The sequence below is a fragment of the Rhinolophus sinicus genome, chromosome 3 (genome assembly GCF_057876585.1).
Source record: "Rhinolophus sinicus isolate RSI-liver-muscle chromosome 3, RSI-T2T, whole genome shotgun sequence".
Taxonomy (NCBI): Eukaryota; Metazoa; Chordata; class Mammalia; order Chiroptera; family Rhinolophidae; genus Rhinolophus; species Rhinolophus sinicus.
This window is the reverse complement of record NC_142503.1, coordinates 52244119-52264176: the sequence shown is the minus strand read 5'-3', so window position 1 is coordinate 52264176 and position 20058 is coordinate 52244119. Positions and strand designations below refer to the sequence as shown.

The 20058-nt window shown below is 37.6% G+C and overlaps 1 protein-coding gene across 8 annotated transcripts in view; it reads right to left on the bottom strand.

The window, feature by feature from the left end:
• The window catches only part of RASGRF2 (Ras protein specific guanine nucleotide releasing factor 2), a 223405-nt gene that overhangs the window by 122198 nt on the left and 81149 nt on the right, over positions 1-20058 (bottom strand). For all 8 annotated transcript variants that reach the window (XM_074328781.2, XM_074328780.2, XM_074328774.2 and 5 more), the window contains exons 3-4: positions 8769-8916; positions 5548-5637 (exon numbers count right to left, since the gene is read on the bottom strand). In XM_074328781.2, the coding sequence (XP_074184882.2) occupies positions 5548-5637; positions 8769-8916 (238 nt within the window). The remainder of the gene's footprint in view (positions 1-5547; positions 5638-8768; positions 8917-20058) is intronic.

Here is a 20058-nt window from a genome sequence, read left to right as displayed (position 1 = left end):
CCAGCCACATGGTAAAACACACGTTAACAATTTGCAATGGTGATTATTTTGTGAAAAGAAACATGAGACATAATTAAAAATAAACTCGTAGAAAATATGACAGCCTCTAAAACTGATCTGAATTCCCTAGGTATGGTTTGAAAAATAACAGGCAAACCTGACAAAGTGCACTGGTCTGTGTGTTTTAGCTAACAAATATTGACTCACCATCGTTTCAATGCCCAGGTAAATGTTGGGTGCTAAGCAGACAGGTATATGTCATAATCCTTAACCCAAAGGCTCTGCAACTAACCTGGTGGGTGACCATAAATTCTAGTCCTCCATTTCCTCATCTATAAAATAACTGACCAAAAAAATCTGAAGTCCTTTGTAGTTTTAGAAAAGTTATGGTAATTTATTAGGATTTGTTATATTTAAGTGGCAGATTCAGCAACAAAGCAGGTTGCAAATTCATATATCATTGAAAGCATAAATCACTACCAAATCCTTTTTAGTTATCATTGTTATCTATTCAAAACATTCTTACACTTTTTATTTTTTCCATACTAGTACTTCACCCATGTGGGCTAAATTATCATGTATTTAAACAACTACTCTTCTTTTGCAATTTTAAAATTGTATTATTTACCTACCAATGTTGTCTGCACACTATCAATTTTCATACAGTCATTCATACAGTTGATGTACCCCCCCAAAATAAAAATTAACCACATTTTAATAGAATTGTATCAGAGAAATTATATACATATTATTTAGAAAAATCTAATGGGAAATTTCTATGAATTATAACCAATCTCAATTTTTGGTCTCTTGAAGTTAAAAAAATTAAGTTGATATTTGTCAAGATCAGAATAGAGAAACTAATTCAATTGTAAGCACTCCTTTTCACACAGACATTAGTTTGATTTGAGACCGAAAAAAACAACAGAGTTAATTTCAAAACCTATTTAACAAGTTTACAAATAGTTTTCTGTTAATTACGTCTATTATGAAATAGGAAAAATAGATGATTTCCAGACAAGATGGCAGAGTAGGTAAATGCTGTGCTTGCTTCCTCTCATGACCACATCAAAATTACAACTAAACTACAGAACAACTATCATTGAGAATCACCTGAAGTCTAGCTGAACAGAAGTCCTACAACTAAGGACATACGGAAGAAGCCACCTCAAGACTGGTAGGTAGGAGCAGCTGAGATGCGGAACAGGCTGGTCACAAACCCATGTGTGGCCATTAAAAACTGGGAGGGATATCTCAGCTATGGAGGTCCCTCCCTTGCCCCCAGAGGAGTGAAGGGTCCCATCTCCACACCAGTCTCCCCACCCAGGGTTCCAGTGCTGGGAAGAGAAGTATCCACAGCTTGTGGCTATGAAAACCAGCAGCGATTGGGGCTGAGTACGAAGAGGAAGGCTGCAGTCCCAGGCATTCCTCTTAAAGGGCCCATGCATGGACTTACTCACTGATGGACTCACTTGCTCTGAGCTCCAGCACTGGGGCAGCAGCTTGAAAAATGCCAGGGATATACGGGGAGGAACTGAATTGTCTGGCTTCAGGGTGAGAGTTCGAGAGGCAGCTTTCTCCCAGACAGAAGTACTGGTAGAATCCATTATTGCTCTGTTGAGCCTTCCCCTATCCTGGAGTGCAGGTGCAGGCAGCCACCATATCTGAGTCTCCATCAACCTGGCTAACACTGTTCACCCTGCCTGGGGATTCTCTGAGACCCTACCCCACCCAACTTGCAAACCCACCCATGCAGCTTTCAGTGGCTTTTCCAAATTAAGGGCCTGTCTTGGCTCATGCTGTGGACTTTCCTAAAATCTCTCAAAGGTTCACAAAACCCAAACAGGCAGCATCTGGCCTTGGCATGCCCTGTACCTCGTGCTGAGCAGCTCCAAGCCTGGCATTAATGTGAGCTAGACTCAGTCCATGGCCTGGCCTCTCCCAGGCACCTTCAAGCCTACAGTGGGTGGCTATCACCTGTGGATTGCTTTGTGGCTCATGCCAGGTAGCCCTGGGCAGGTCACAGGCTGTGGCTGAACTTGGCCTGCAGCAGGGCCCCTCCCCAAGGAGACCCTAGGACTGGCATACTTGGTGGCTGGAGCTGGAGCACCACCCAGCTGCCTCCACAGAAAACACACCTAAAGGGAAAACTAGGCAGGCAGCATAGCCCTGCTAAAGCAAACCCTACTCCATAGGGTCAGCCCCTGCACAAAACCTCTTCCACTGTTGTCACAGCAAGTCCTTATAACCAATCAGCCTGAAGGTTAATCCCTTCTATTGATGTACAAACAGCAATCAAGGCTCAACTACAACAGGAGGGTACACACAACCCACACAGGGACACACATGCGGCACCTGGCTCAGCTGACCAGTGAAACTGTGCCACTGGGCCCCACAGGACACCTACTACATAAGGTCACTCTACAAAGATGGGGAGACACAGCAGTTCTACCTAATACATAGAAATAAACACAGGGATGCAGCCAAAATGAGAAGACAAAGAAACATGCCCCAAATGACAACACAGAACAAAGCTCCAGAAAAAGAACTAAACAAAATGGAGACAAGCAAACTACCAGACGCAGAGTTAAAAACACTGGTTATAAAGATGCTCAATGAACTTAGGGGAAGAATAGATGAACTCAATGAGAACTTTAACAAAGAGACAGAAAATATAAAAATAAAATAGAAAACATAAAAAGAAACCCATCAGAAATGAAGAATACAATAACTGAAATAAAAAGTGCACTAGAAGGAATCACCAGCAGACTAGATGGAGCAGAGGATCAAATTAGCAATTTGGAAGACAAAGTAGCAGAAAACACCCAATCAGAACAGCAAAAAGAAAAAAGAATTTAAAAAATGTGGACTGTTTATGAGGCCTCTGGAACAACAGCAAGCATACCAACATTTGCATCATTGAGGTACCAGAAAGAGAAGAGAGCAAGGAATTGAAAAAACGGTTTGAAGAAATAATGACAGAAAACTTCCCTAACCTGGCAAAGGAAATAGACATACAAGCCCAGAAAGTGCAGAGTCCCAAACAAGATGAACCCAAAGAGGCCCACACCAAGACACATCATAATTAAAATGCCAAAGGTTAAAGACAAAGAGAGACTCTTAAAAGCAGCAAGAGAAAAACAGTCCTTACAGTTACTTACAAGGGAGCTCCCATAAGACTGTCAGTTGATTTCTCAACAGAAACTTTGCAGGCCAAAACTGACTGGCAGGAAATATTCAAAGTGATGAAAACCAGAACCTACAACCAAGATTACTCTACACAGCAAAGCTATAATTTAGAATTGAAGGACAGATAAAGAGCTTACCAGACAAGAAAAAGCTAAAGGAGTTCATTAACCGTATTACCAAACCAGTATTACAAAAAATGTTATAGCGACTTCTTTAAGAAGAAGATAACAAAGAAGATAAAAAAATATGAATAATAATTTGGTAATAACTGCATATCTATCAACAATTACTTTAGTTTAAATGGAGTAAATGCTCCAACCAACAGATAGTGTAGCTGAATGAGTAAAAAAGAACAAGATCTTTACATATGTTGCCTACAGGAGACTCACTTTAGATCAAAAGACACACATAGAATGAAAGTAAAAGAATGAAAAAGAAATTTCATGAAAATAAAAATAAAATAAAAAAAATCTGGGATAGCCATGCTTATATCAGATAAAACAGACTTTAAAACAAAGGCTATATATAACAAGAGGCAAAGAAGGACCTAGTAATCCCACTTCCGGTATTTATCCAAAGAAACCCAAAACACTACTTCGAGGTGACTTATGTATCCATATGTTCTTTGCAGCATTGTTTAAAATGGCCAAGATGTGGAAGCAGCCTAGGTGTCCGTCGATGGATGAATGGATAAAGAGGAGGTGGCACATGGAATATTATTCAGCCATGGAAGGGAATGGGTTCTTGCCATCTGCGGAGGCATGGATGGACCTGAAGGGTATCGTGCTGAGTGAAGTATGTCAGAGAGAGAAAGACAGATGCAATGTGATTTCATTTATTTGTGGAATCTAAAGAACAAAATAAACAACCAAACAAAACAGAAACACACTCATAGATACAGAGAACATTTTGATGGTTGCCAGCTGGGAGGGGGGTTAGGGATGGGTAAAAGGGGAAGGGATTAAAAAGTAAAAATTGGTTGTTAAAAAATAGTCATGGGGATGTAAAGTATAGTATTAGGAATACAGTCAATAATACTGTGATTACTATGTATGGTGTCAGATGGGTACTAGATTTATCAGGATGACCACTTCGTAAGTTATATAAATGTCTAATCACTATATTGTACACCTGAAATTAATATAATATTGTATGTCAACTGTAATTGAAAACTAAAAGAAAGAAGAAATAGGAAGGTAGAAAATGTAAAAAGCATTTAGCATTATCTTTCTATTTAATAGAAGTATTTCCAAAATTCAACTTAATTGAATTTTGTGATGAGTAAAACCTTTCTATTTACTTAGATTGGTGTTGCCCGCTGAGCAAAAGCTGGTTCACTCACTTCCTAACAGACCAATTTCTACAACTGGACTGCAAATTGTATTTGATTCATACCTCTGTTTACATGTAACTGCATAATATTAAAAGAAAGACAATAGCATTAATCTTGTAACACAATAACATAAACCAAATTCAATTTTTAAAGTTTTGAATTCTAAGAAAGCAGTAATGTTATTTTACTTTTTTATTTCTTGGAAACTGAAAACATTGAAACTTAGTCCTAAGAAGCATTTCTGTTTCAAATTCTGAGCAATATTTAGTTAAAATTTTGTTACAACTGAAGGGGGATAATTATTTAGAAAAAAACAAAAAACACAGGGTTAAAAAATTAAGAACAAATTAAGATTCGAAGATGTGTAGCCAAGAAAGTTCTTTAACAGTGAGGCTTTTCACATAATGTTAACAAAGTTGAGTAAATGCTTTACACAGGACAATTAAGATTATGGAACTCAAAACCCAGATGACATAAAGCAAACACAGTAGACTAGACTGAGTGCCAGTGTCTGGTTAATTGCACAAGTTGTACAGTTATAAATAACAGTAAGATGGAAAGGACTGCTGATTATGTCGATGTTAAACAAGAAAGAAACAATACAAAACCAGAAATCTGAGCAGATGTAGTGATTTACTCAATCTTCTCACATGTTTTTTAAAAAAAACTTTCATTAAATAAGCACCAGAGACTATGGCTAAAAGAAATATTTTTGAAATGTAATTTAAAAAATACTCCTCCAAAATATGAAAGCGGCACCTAATTAACCCAACTGGAGAACACTGTTATCTTAACGTGCAGTTTTGGCATCCATCCTGCAGAGTCCAAAAGGGGATTCCCAGAACTGCAAAGAAATCTCAAGCTGAAAATTTTCTAGAGAAGTAGCCCTATCTGGCAAGTCTAGAGTCATTAGAATAGAAACACCAAGCTTGTTCTCAGCTCAGGACAGGGAGGCAAAGACATTATTACAGAAAAGACAACTGCTTGTCATGCTCCTCCAAAGCCAGAAACACCCAGCGTCCTACCTTTTTAATCTTCTTGATGTCTGGATCCTCATCCTCTGGATTGCTTTGGTAAGGCCGCATTCGTTCCTTGGTTTTATTAAGAGCAATAATCTATATAACACAAAATAAATCCATTTCATGGTTTAGAAAATACTGGATTATAGCCATAACCCATTAGAAGTTATCCTTACAAGGTCACTTACAAGACCCTCAGGAAACATTCACTTTTTATACACTCTGTCTGCCTTTGGTGCCAAGGCAGGGAAAAAATGACTTTCGTCACCCCAAGCCTGTTTTGTTTTGTTACTAACAAAAGTGCTTATAAGAAGTGGGAGATGAGGATAACGGGGATCAAATATATGGTGATGGAAGGAGAACTGACTCTGGGTGGTGAACACACAATGGGATTTATAGACGATGTAATACAGAATTGTACACCTGAAATCTATGTAATTTTACTAACAATTGTCACCCAATAAATTTAAAAAATAAATTATTTAAAAAAAAAAAAAGTGACTGTGGAAAGTGAGAACTGGGATTTGGGTTAGAAGAAATGTTAGCCCAAAACTCGGCCCTGACTGGGAGTGATGACCAGGCCCTGGCCTTCTCAGGAGCTGAGCAACATGCCAATCATCTTGCCCGAAGGCAGCTAACTATAATGCCCTGTGGTCTCCAAATGCAATGACACTCAGCTCAAAGCTCTTGTTTCCCCCATAGGAATAATCAACCAATGGCCTTCCAAGTACACATAGTACAGCAGGCTCACAGATCTCCCTGGGAAAATGGTAACTGCAAATGGACTTCAGAGCCTTGCGTTGGTCTCAGTGAGCCAAGAAAAGGAAAAGGAGGATTAAAAAAAAAAAAAAAAAAATTGAAACAACCTGGAATTTCTTTATATCTCCAGCTCAGTTCTGTGATCTGTGAGGGGCAACTCAAGACCAGATGGCCTCTCAACTGCCCTTAGCAATAAAATTCACTGGATTACCACTCAATTGTAGGCTCTTACAACCATAAGAACCTATACAGATTTACTAACAAGCACACTCTTACACAGTTAAGGAAACATAATTGCCCCCTCTGCATGTCTTTACATTTTTAACCCCAATACCAAATATATGTATCTGCCATTTTCTGGCAGAGAAGTGGGAAAACAAAAGGAGTAGAAAATTATGGCTCCTGTCAAGCAACTACACAAGACATACCTGCTACTGACAGTTTTTAGCTGCAATCTGTATTCAGACTAGAATAGAACATAGTGGAGACAGATATAAGCACACACAAATAAATACTGGAGAACATCACTTGATGCTGTTTCTCTTATGGAGTAAATGCCAACCTCTTTCACTGAGTAGACAGCATCTGCTCTAGCTTACTGTGGCAAAGAAAGAACACAATAATTTTGTTTTAAATTACAGTGCCTGATATAGTCATGTAAAATGCAGGTTTGTTACGTTTTCTGTTGTTGTTTTCACTATCTCAGATTTCAGGGTTGAATTGGGAAGTTAACAGCACTAATGATATGGTGAACACGTCCTGCAACTTATTATCACTAGAGAAACAAGCAGATCCAAGATGGAACAAGCTTCTACTCATGCTCTATACACTGGAGGTGATGTACACAGGCGGCAGGAGGTGAAAACTCCTCATAGGATGCACAGTGTATGTCTTAGGAGAAGCTATGAGGAAATGAAAAGAAAATATCGAATGACAGGAAAGTGACAAGAAAGTTATCAAGGCTGAGGAGGCTGAATTGTTTCTGCCAACAAGGATACAAGTAGTAGTAGTTTCTTCATTCGTCCTATTCTTCTCTTTCAAGCTAAGCAAATTCTAATGCCACTGCTAGCCAGAAAGGGGGAGGAAAAAACCCTCAATTTCTACATTCCTCTTCAATTCTTTAGTTATTAATCACTTCCCACGAGGAATGACAGTACAAAAAGGAAAGGTATCTATCTATCTTTCTATCTATCTATCTATCTATCTATCTATCTATCTATCTATCTATCTATAGTGGGATCACAAAATACAGTGACTCTACATTCAAAAAATTATTACAGTAAAAGACACATTGCCATTAATACCCCTCAAACTATTCCCCCTCACTTCAATCACACTTATCCCATTATTTTTGCACTTTCTGAAGCAGTTCTGGAAGTCTTCTTTCAACAGTGTCTTTAGTTGCACTGTCATGGCTGTCTCAATGTCCTGAATCAATTCAACACATTTATCTTTCATGGTCATTTTGACTTTGGGGAAGAGCCAGAAGTGCACGGTGCCAGACCCTGTGAATAAGGTGGATAAGGACAGAAATTGTCGTACCAGAAGTGACGTGTGACATGGAGTGTTGTCATGATGGAGGATGAAGTAAAGACACTCATAAAAGAGGACTTCCAGAACTCCTTCAGATAGTGGCAAGAATGATGGGATAAGTGCATTCGAAACAAGGGGGAGTATTTTGAGGAGGATTAATAGCAATGTGTCTTTTACTGCAATAATTTTTTTTATTTAAACATTCACTGTATTTTTGATCACACCATTTTACATATATATATACTTTTATATACTTTTATATACCTTTCTGCATATGGACAGGGGCACCTCAGAGAAAGGGAGGACCCAGGCACACTGCCATGGCTGCAGACTCCTTCTGCTCTCACTTGGCATCAATCTCACTAATTGGGGGTACAGGGCCTAAGAAGCTCATACTGGGTGGGTTGGGGGGGAAAAGTGGAGGGAAACAGGAATTCCAACTTCAGGGAAAAATGCACCCTAGCAAATGTTTTATACTTTAACTCAAATGTATTTTTCAAAATTCTAAAGGGGAGATGGTTGGACTCCTTAGATACAGAAAAAGTAGTCATTCTAAATGCATTTTTGGCCTTTCCTTAATTGTCATTTGGGCTTCAACAGAATCTATGACAGACTCAGAATTATCATTACTACAAGAGTCAGTCTGGAAACAGTTAAATATTATAGACAATTCTTGAATATCTGATCAAATGAAGGACATCAGGGGCATAAATAATTCAAAAATAGCCAATAATCCTGATATTTTATTGAAGTATATTTACCTAATCCTAACATAGACATTAGATTCATTTCTAATACAGATCACTAGCCTGACCATATATGTGTTGATGGAAGAGGAACTAAGTTTGGGATAAAAATTTTGCCTTGATATGTAATCATGACAACATGACAAGAAACATGAAACAATGAGAAAGAATTCACCAAATGGGAAATACCTCTGATTTAAGCCTTTCGATTTCTGTATCTTGATCTTCAAGTTGATGCCGCAGTTGGTTAGCTGCAATTTTTTCTGTCTCTACGATCTGAATTAGATGAATGTACTTCTGCATTAATACTTCCCTCTCAATCAAAATGTCTGCATAACTTGAGAGAAAATTACAGTTAGTCATTGAGATATTGTTTTACTACAATTCCATATAGAAAAGCACACGCTACATTTTTAAAGAAGCCATAAACATAGCTTGTTTGGCTAACTCTATGTAAAAATTAACTTTTGGCTTACATTTGGCAACTTTTAACTATATAGAATTTGAATCATACTTTTACATATTTTTTTACTAAGAGTTCATTTAATAACGGCTACCACCCATAATTTTATCACACAAGTGAGAAAAGTGCAAAGGAAATCTACAGTTTTACAAAGAAAATAGTAAATCTTCTTTTACCAAAGAAACTGAAGTCAAAACAGTACATGTTCTTTTAACAAAAAAACTGAAGTCTTTGAATTGATGGCACATCTTTGGCTTCCATGGATGATATTCAAAATATTTCACTAGTTAAGGCACTAGCCAATCAGAACAGACTTGCCACCAAGCAGACTAAATGCAGTGACCATCAGAACAGGCACTGGCAGGAAAGAACTATGATAATTGGACCAACAACTACCAGCCCTACTTGGCTCTATTTCCAATTGTGAGACCATTGACAACCCTTGTACTTTCTTTCCAAAACCAACTGAAGCAAAAAATTTCATTCTGGAAAAAAGTGTAGATTTGTTGGGCCCTAACTCCAGCAGTCTAACCTGTGTCCATTTCTTTGACCAAATGTAGTAACAGCAAACTCTCTTAGATTTTTATTGATTATGCTATTGTGTAGCACCTAAACTTTTATCTCCAGATTTTCTTGTGCTATTCAGAGTGGTAAAATGTTCCTCCATTCACATAATCTTTCCCAAGTGATATGATAATAGAAATAACAATAGCTTCTATTTATTGAGTGTGTAGGATGTACCATATATATGAGTATTCTCATCTCATCCTCCCAGCAACCCAAATGGATAGGTTTTATCATCTCAATTGTACAGAGAAAGAATTTGTTCCTCACAGAGGTCACACAGCTAGTAAGAGGCAAGGTTGGGATTCAAATCGAGGTCTGTCTGACCCTAAGGCCATGTTCTTAACCATAAGCTAAACTGTCTCTCTAATGAGAAATAGCATACTAGACATAAATATGAATGTTGTAGCAGACATGTTTTAAGATAGCTGCCCAATCTTTCATAATTACTTCTTTTTTGGGAACTTAGGCCCTGGCAGCCATGTTTCACCACAAAGCCTACCCTCATGACCACATTAAAAAGAGATAACTGGCCCAAGATAAACCAATTAGATTCTTTCTCCTTGGAATTGGATTGTGCCTCTGACTTATTTGCTTGAACTGAGATGATATGAGCTTGGAAACTCAGATTGCCATTGTTGGGCAACCATATTTGACCACACCCATGCCAAAGAAACACGTGAGTTTACTGAGAGAGAAAAGAATAGCAGATATTCAGATAAACAGGGACAAAAGAGACAAAAAGTCTGAGACAGAAAAGTAATAACTACCTGGGTTCCTGTCAGTTTTCTAGATTCTGGTTCCAGAACTTTGTGACATCTGAATATAATTTTTACCCTTAACTTCAGTGAGACATTGCAGTTTCCATCTAATGAATCCTCCTTTTAACCTAAACTAATTCAAAAGAGGCTTGTGCTACTTGGAACTAAAATTATATTAAGACAATTCTAAAAATCACAATTTTAGTTCCATTATCTCAACATCCTCAGCACTTACATCATGTGTGCTATTTGTTGGGGGGGGAAAAACATAGTGTCAGAAAAATCTTTAAGTAACTTTTTCTAAGAAATTACCTAAGAGAGTAGAAAGAAAGGCTGTGTAAGTATAAGTGGGAAAAAAGGGGGGAGGGAGAAGCATACTCTTCATAGAAATATACTTTGGGGAACTTTTAAAGGAGGAAGTGAAACAGAGCATGAGAAAAATAGTCGTATAATAAAAATTCTGCTCTTTCTCATAGATTTCATTAGAAATATGACAAATTTAAGAAACAATTGGAGACACCATCCTATCAGAAAACCAGAGATAGAATGATAGGAAATTCTCATATATCAATAATCACCCTAAATGTAAAGGGACTGAACTCACCAATAAAAAGGCAAAGAGTAGCAGACTGGATCAAACAACTAAACCCAACCATATGCTGCCTCTAAGAGACACATCTCAGCTGCAAGGACAAATATAGATGCAAAGTGAAAGGGTAGAAACTGACACTCCAAGCAAATGGTAATCAGAGAAAAGCAGGTACAACCATACTGATATCAGATGAGACAAACTTCAGGATAAAGAAGGTAACAAGAAACAAAGATGAACATTTCATAATGATAAAGGGGACTGTACAACAAGAAGACATAATAGTCATCAATATTTATGTCCCCAATCAGTGAGCATTGAAATATACTAAGCAACTACTAACAAAACTAAAGGGAGAAATTGACCAAAACACAATTATAGTAGGGGACCTAAATTATAGTAGGGGACCTAAATCATTGACAGCTATGGATAGATCATCCAAACAGAAAATAAATAATGAAATAGCAGCCCTAAATGACACATTAGATGAACTGGACATAATTGACATTTATAGAGCATTTCATCCTAGAACATCAGACTATACATTCTTTTCTAGTGTACATGCAACATTCTCAAGGATAGACCATATGTTGGGACATAAAACTAGCCTCAGCAAATTTAAGAAGATTGGAATCATTCCAAGCATAGTCTCTGATCACAAGGCTTTGAAATTGATATCAACTGCAAAAAGAAAGCAGGAAAAACCACAAATATGTGGAGATTAAACAACATACTTCTGAAGAATGACTGGGTCAAAGAAGAAATAAGAGGAGAGATCAAAGAATATATAGAAACAATTGAGAATGAAAATACATCCTACCAAAATTTTTGGGATGCACTGAAAGCAACTTTAAGAGGGAAATTTATATAATTACAGGCCTATCTCAAGTAAGAAGAAAAATCCCAGATAAATAGCATCACATTACACCTTAAAGTACTAGAAAAAGGAGAACAAATGAAACCCAAAGTTAGCAGAAGGAAGGAAATAATAAAAATCAGAGCAGAACTAAATGAAATAGAGAACAAAAAGACAACAGAAAAAAATTAATGCAACAAAGAGCTGGTGATTTGTAAAGGTTAATAAAACTGATACACCCTTAGCTAGACTCACTAAGATAAAAGGAGAAAAGACACAAATAAACATAATCGGAAATGAAAGAGGGCAATGCCACAGAAATATAAGGGATCATCCAAGAATACTATAAAGGATTATATGTCACCAAATTCAATAACCTAGAAGGAATGGACATGTTCTTAGAAACATATAGCCTTCCTCAGCTAAATCACGAAGAATTGGAAAATCTAAATAGACCGATCACAAGTAAGGAAATTGCATCAGTCATCCAAAATCTTCCCAAAAGCAAAAGTCCAGGACCAGATGGCTTCACTAGTGAATTCTACCAAACCTTCAAAGAGGATCTAATACCTGTCCTACTCAAACTCTTCCAAAAAATTGAAGAAGAGATAATACTCACTAATTTATTTTATGAGGCCAACATCATCCTGATACCAAAACCTGGTAAGGATTACACACAAAAAAAGAAAATTATATACCAATATATCTGATAAATACAAATCAAATACAGAGCAAAAATCTTAAACAAAATTCTAGCAAATCAAATGCAACAATGCATTACAAAGATTATACACCACGACCAAATGGGGTTCATCCCAGGGGCACAAGGATGGTTCGACATACGCAAATCCATCAATGTAATATACCACATAAAATAAAGGACAAAAATCATATGATTATTATACATCATATGATTATATGTACATATGTACATCATATGATTATAAAAAAAATCACATGATTATGATTTTATATGATTATATAATCATATGATTATAAAATCATATTACATGTACATATGTACATCAATAGATGCAGAAAAAGTGTTTGACAAGATGCAACATCCATTTTATGATTAAAACACTTAATAAAATGGGTATAGAAGAAATAACATAATAGAGACCATATATGACAAACCCTCAGCTAATATCATAAATAACGGTGAAAAATCATGTTAAAAAACACGACAGGGCTGTCCCCTATCACCTATGCTTTTCCACATAGTATTGGAAGTTCTAGCCAGAGCAATCAGGCAAGAGAAAGAAATAAAAAGGATCTGAATTGGGAATGAAGAAGTTAAATTGTCACTTTTTGTACATGATATGATGCTATATAGAGAAAACCCTAAAGACTCCACCAAAAAGTTATTAGAAACAATATATGAATAAAGTTGCCATTATAAAATCAATGTATAAAAGTCCATTGCATTTCTATATACTAACAATGAAATCTCAGAAAAAGAAATAAAAAAAAACCAACAATTCCCTTTGCAATTACAACAAAAAGAATAAAATACCTAGGAATAAACTTAACCAAGGATGTGAAAGACTTATACACTGAAAACTGTAAGACATTTTTTAAAGAAATTGAACAAAAAATCATCAGATTTGTATGGAACCACAAAAGACCCAGAGCAGCCAAAGCAATCCTAAGAAAAAGAACAATGTTGGAGGTATTTCACTCCCTAATTTCAGCTTGTGCTACAGGGCAACAATAATCAAAACAGCATGGTATTGGCAGAAAAACAGACACACAGACCAATGGGATAGAATTGCAAAACCAGAAATAAACCTATATAAACATGGACAGATATTTTTTGAAAAAGAAGCCAAAAACATACAATGGAGAAAAGACAGCCTCTTCAATAAATGGTGCTGGGAGAATTGGAAAGCCATGTGCAAAAAAAAAAAAAATGAAATTAGATTGCTATCTGTCACCGTGTACCAAAATTAACTCAAAATGGATCAAAGACCTAAACATGAGATCTGAGTCAATTAAATGCATAGAAGAAAACATAGGTACTAAACTTATGGACCTTGGGTTCAAAGAGCATTTTATGAATTTAACCCCAAAGGCAAGGTAAGTCAAAGCTGAAATAAATGAATGGGACTATATCAAACTAAAAAGCTTCTACATAGCAAAAGAAACCATCAACAAAATAAAGAGGCAACCAACCGAATGGAAGAAGATTTTTGCAAACAACACCTCCGATAAAGGGCTAGTATCCAAAATTTATAAGGAACTCATTCAACTCAACAACAATACAAAGACAAACAATCCAATTTAAAAATGGATACCTACCCAAAAAATCTGAAATCATTTATCTGTAAAGATATATGTGTGCCTAATGTTCGTTGCAGTTTTATTTATGGTGGCCAAGACATGGAAACAACCAGTGTCCTTCGATGGATGAATGGATAAAGAAGTTGTGGTATATATACACAATGGGATACTACTCAGCCATACGAAAAGATGAAATAGGACCATTTGTGACAGCATGGATGGATCTTGAGAGTATTATACTAAGCTAAATAAGTCAGACAGAAAAAGTCAAGAACCATATGATTTCACTGATATGTGGGATATAAAACTGAAAACAACAAAAGAACAAGACAAACAAATGAAGAAACGAAAACTCAGACACAGACAATAGTTTAGTGGTTACCAGAGGGTAAGGGGGGAGGTGGGGTGGTAGAAGAGGGTAAAGGGGATCAAATATATGGTGATGGAAGAAGAACTGACTCTGGGTGATGAACACACAATGTGATATATAGATGATGTATTACAGACTTGTACACCTGAAATCTATGTAACTTTACTAACAATTGTCACACCAATAAACTTTAATTAAAATAAAAAATAAATATGCCAAATTTAATATAAATATATTAGATCAGCATTAGGTAGCAAAACAATGTTTTATTTTCTCTTACGAAAAGAAAAAGTCTGGTTCAGGATGTATGGCTGAGTTCATACAGACTCATCGCTGACATCAGGCTCCCTTCAATTCCCAGGTACCATTGAAATGCCATAAAAATTGTTTTCTGTGTGAAGAATGAAACCGTACCAGCATTATAAAACAGGAAAATACGGTATCAACAGACCATAGGTTTTATGAAATTCCATGAAGAGAAAAACCAAGTAGAATCAGAGTGGTGGGAAGATGAGAGGAAACTACACATATGCAGACACTGCATATAAGCATGGTTCCCACCAAGAGAGGCCAGAGAAGCTTCAAGCTCAAAATTTACAACTATAAAGAAAAGGAGTAGGCAAGGGGATGATCGTTAGGCATTTCATTAAAGTGCTTTCAGAACATCTGGAAGTTACGCTCTTCCTCTTCCCAATACACAAAATAAAGAAAAGGCACAACTGGCAACAGTGATATGCCCTCAAATCGCAGCCCGAGCAATGTTCTGTGCAGAAAGGGGCCTCCTTTCCAAGGAAGGCTCCCAACAAAGAAGCTGGATTCAGAGAACAGAGCTTTTTTACTCCAAGCATCCACTGTAGACACAAGGGAGAACCAAAATGTGAAAGGTACTGAGAACGATTAGGAGGGAAATACACTGCATTAATTTTCTATTGTGTAACAAATGACCACCAACTTAGCGGTTTAAAACACATATTATCTCATAGTTTCCATGAGTCAGGAGTCTAGGCTCAGTTTAGCTGGATCCTCAGCTCAGGGTCTCTCAAGGCTGCAATCAAGGTGTCAGCCAAGGTGCATTCTCATCTGGAGGTTTGAGTGGGGAAGAACCCACTTCCAAGTTTATTCAGACTGTTGGAAAATTTCATTTCCTCACAGCTATAGAACTCACGCAGTTTGCTTCTTTTTCAGGGAAGGCCCCAGTCCTTCTTTAAGGGCTTTCATTTGATTAAGTCAGACCCATCTAGAAAAATCTCCCTTTTAATTAATTCAGAATCAACTGGCTTAGAACCATAATTACATCTGCAAAATCTCTTTTCTGTTGTCATATAACGTAACTGAATCAAGGGAGGGACTATCCCATCGTGTTTGCCATATACTTGTGGCTGGTAGCAAATCACAGGCTCCACCCCTGCATACTAAAGGGTTTGGAATTATACAAGGGGGTGTCCCAGCCTGCCTTCCTGCTATCTGCCCACATCTCTGAAAAGGAAACCTACGTATGTGACACAGACTTTACATTCACAGTCACAGAGTCAACCCAGGCCAGCTACCTGTAATAACCCACAAGGTGCTTCATTTATAACAAAGACCACTAGACACTTGAAAAAAGCAACCCCCCATAAGAAAGCCCTTTTTAGTAGGCAGCCCCTACGACAGCCTGTAGTGACCCCTGCCTTCTGTTAGTATTCTTGTCCTTATGTCATCCCTTCCTCTTGAGTGTGAGCTGGACCTATGTAACTCACTTCTAAAGAATCGAATATGGCAAAAGTTATAGCAAAAGTGATGGGATGGTACTTTCATCCCAGATTCTAGCTTCCCTCTTGCTTGCCTTCTTTTGCTACTGTCTTGCTGGTTTGCTCTGAGCAAAGCCAGTGCTATGTTGTAAGCAGCTCTGTGAAGAGGTTCGCGTAGTCAGAAACTGACAGAGGTCTCAGTCCAACAGCTGATAAGGAAGTGAATCTAGCCAACAACCGCATAAGCGAACTTGGAAGTGGATCCTCCCCCAGTTAAGCCTTCAGATAAGACTGCAGACCTGGCTAACTCTTTGATTGTTGCCTTGGGAGAGATCTTCCCACAGAGGCACCCAGCTCAACTAGCCCTTGATTCCTGATTCATAGAAACTGTGGGGAGACAATAAATTGTTTATTGTTTTAAGCACTGTGGATTAAATTGCTAACGAGAAATAGATACTACATACAGCCCCAAATGCACAAACAGAAAGACACTAGAGGATACAAGGCTAATTCAGGCAACAGAGCCTTACTGTCTTCAGAGATATAGGAGGACATCAGAGACATAAGGCAAAAAGGGACATCGACAGAAAAGAAGTCATCAGATAAAAAGAAGAGTTCTTGGCAACAACAACGAAAAACATGATTATTAAAATTTTACAGGTCAATGACTGTGCTAATCAATAAACCAGACATGACTGAAAAACTAACCTATGTGATTGGAGAGAAACAGAACAGTGAACAAAAATGCAAAGAGATTGGAAACATGAAAGAAAAATTGAGCAACATGGAGTATAGATCCAAGAGGTCTAATATCTATCTTTTTTCAGAAGGGGAAAAAAGAACAACAACAAAAACCATAGGCTATGATGAGGAAGAAATAATCAAGAAATGAAAGAAACTTTTCCTGAACTGATCATGGCACAATTCAAATAGAAAAGATAATCTACATGCCATATAGGATAAATGAAAACATTTTATACCCTGACAGATCCTGGTAAAAATATCAGAGCTCTAAAGATGAGCAAAACCATAAAAGCTTCCAAAGAACAACCACCGATTACCAAAAGAAAGTGAGAATCAAGCTGACATACTTCTCAATCAGTAACCTGGGATGCTAGATGACAACAGAGAAGTGAAGGAAAAATATTTTTAACTTCAATTTCTACCCCAGGCAACCAATCAACTGATCAAGGGCCAGTTCCAAACAAAAACAGTTTACTAACCTCCACACATACTACAGGAGAAAAATTATGAGGAGGTTTTCCAACCAAACAAAACAGAAAACACAGACATAGTATGACATGGAATGCAAGACTACAAGCCAGATGAAGCCAAGGAAGCTAAAAGGACTTAGAAGTTAACACATCTGAGATTCTCTTTGAAGGAGCAAATATTCAACTGCATATGAACACCCTTCATTCTTCATAGAACTAAACACCAATCTTGATACTTTGGTACATAGTATTTGTATAACTATGATGTACATGCCTCTTGTTGTTTTTTAGTTTTCAGAATTAACAGAAGTTTAATTTAGAGCAAAGAAGGTAAATGTTTAGAAGTTTATGAATAGGGAATAAATAATGATAATAGTAGAAAAGGGAACAGGAGTCCAAAACATGAAGGGCTCTGTAAGATCAGTATAAAGTCTCAGGTTTTCACCCTGCATAAGATGCCGAGCTTTGATCTGAGAGGCTAGCAAGTTCTGACTTTTTAATAGGAGCACACTAACTGCTGTGATGAGAAAAGATAAAAATAGATAAAAATGGGGGTTCGAGTAAGAGAAACCATCGGAGACTCCAGAATAATCCAGGCAAAATGTTAAAGATTGGTCCAGCACCTGACATGGGGCCCGGCACAATATAGTCATTCCAATGAAAAGTCGTATCAAATGAAAAAAAAAGAAAAAAAGAAAAGTCATCTAATATGATTTATTTTGCATGGTTTATTTTTCTTCACATAGTAATTTTCATTTCTCATAATTTTGAAGTTATTCAATTTATTTCCTTGGGTCTTCTTAGATTACTACTCTTACTGGAATATTCTCTCACCTTTATATCACAAAGCTTTCTTTATGTATCCCATTAGTAAATAAATGTCTTCTCTAGGACTGTGTCAAATCAACTGAACATGCAAGTATGGCTTCCCTTTAATGTAAGAATTTTCAGAGCATTGGTATTTCTATTCTATATTTTCAATATATGTTTTATCTGGTTAAATTTTCCAGTTGCTAGATAATACTCAAGTTTAAGATTTTTAAGTTTTGCCTAATCTGTTCATTATTTCTGTTCTGTTTGTTTTTCAGTTTAATGTTCACCAGGAGGGAAAAATGGTTTCTCACTGCCAAGGGAAATAATAAAATTAAGCCATATAAATCAACATGATGAAAGCCAACACATCTGTTGAGCACCAACAGATGGCAAGTTTGAGGTATCTACTCGTGTGTGTGTGTGTGTGTGTGTGTGTGTGTGTATGTGTGTAATGTTTATAATCAAAACCAAATCACCACTATTCCATACAGGAGAAATGGAAACATTCAAATAAAGTCCTAAAGAGTCCAGAGAAAAGGCACTGTATAAAAACATATGCCTTAATTATTTTGAAAGAAGGGTAAAAATTATGAGTTGAGCAAAGAATTATTGTACAGGCTAGAAACTCATCCTAGTTGCTTTGATTGAAGACATGCTTACTAAAGACCATATATATATCGAGAGAGAGAGAGAGAGAGAGAGAGACAGACATAGATATAGATATATAGAATATATAGATCTATATATATATATCTATATATATAATAGAAAAACCCAAACTGAAAAGTCATATAACAGGTAACTAAAGAAAAACTGCTACTAGCTCCAGGATTATGCTCCATTTTACGGAGAAAACTCTTAAAAATCATCATTCCTCATATCAGGGTGTCTACAGCATTAATTATGAACACATAGTGGACTCTAATGATTCCGAGAGCTATGGCAGTCATGCCAGAGCATCCCCTGAATGGGGCACCCAGTGAATGCCCTAACCAGATAGCTCCAGACGCACGGGGAGTGTGACCATATGACGACCTCATCGGACTGCAGATGGGGGCACCACACCCAGTCTTGAGCATAAAATCAGAGCTCTCTGATGGCTCCTCGCTCAGGGCTCCACTGCCGAGCTGTGAGCCGCAGCTGCACTCATCCCAGGCAGAGCCCTTGACGCCTCACCTCCTGACCGTCTCACCTGCCCAGCCTGATGCCTGACACTTCGCACCCCAGCGCCAAAGGGACGCTCACTGCACATCGGACTCACGCATCTTTCCTTCGTAAGACTCTGTTTACCTTGCCTAACCCTACTGCTTGCAAACCTATGTGACCCTCTTGTGCGAAACCACTCTATCTCAACTATTGAAGACTATCCTCTGGCTGAAGCCTTGGTTAATGCCTGTGGTAAACCGAGTCAGTAGAATGCAGTCTAATAAAATCTGGCACTGTGGAACGACACAAATGTGTGAGACTGCTACTCTCAGAGCTCCGTCCCGCTCACAGCACAGGGGTATGACGATGATCAGTGCTTTTTAGGCATCACATTCACGTGAGGTTCTAACACTGTCTCACCCCCGCTAATCTCCTCTCTCTCTATGGCCAGGCTCTCCTCTCCTAAGCTGCCCCCTTTACAACGAATGAAAATGTAAGCATCTCTGTTAGGAGAGATTAAAAAGAGGAATCGAATATAAAGACTAAAACTCCCTGTTCTTAACATTGCATCCCAGGAAGGAAGGAGTAGGCAAACTTGGAAGAGAAACAGGTGTGGGGGCTGAGCAATAGCCCACCCGGTCGACACAGAGAGGAACGGCGACTAACTGCTAGTCCAGGGGATGAATCCAC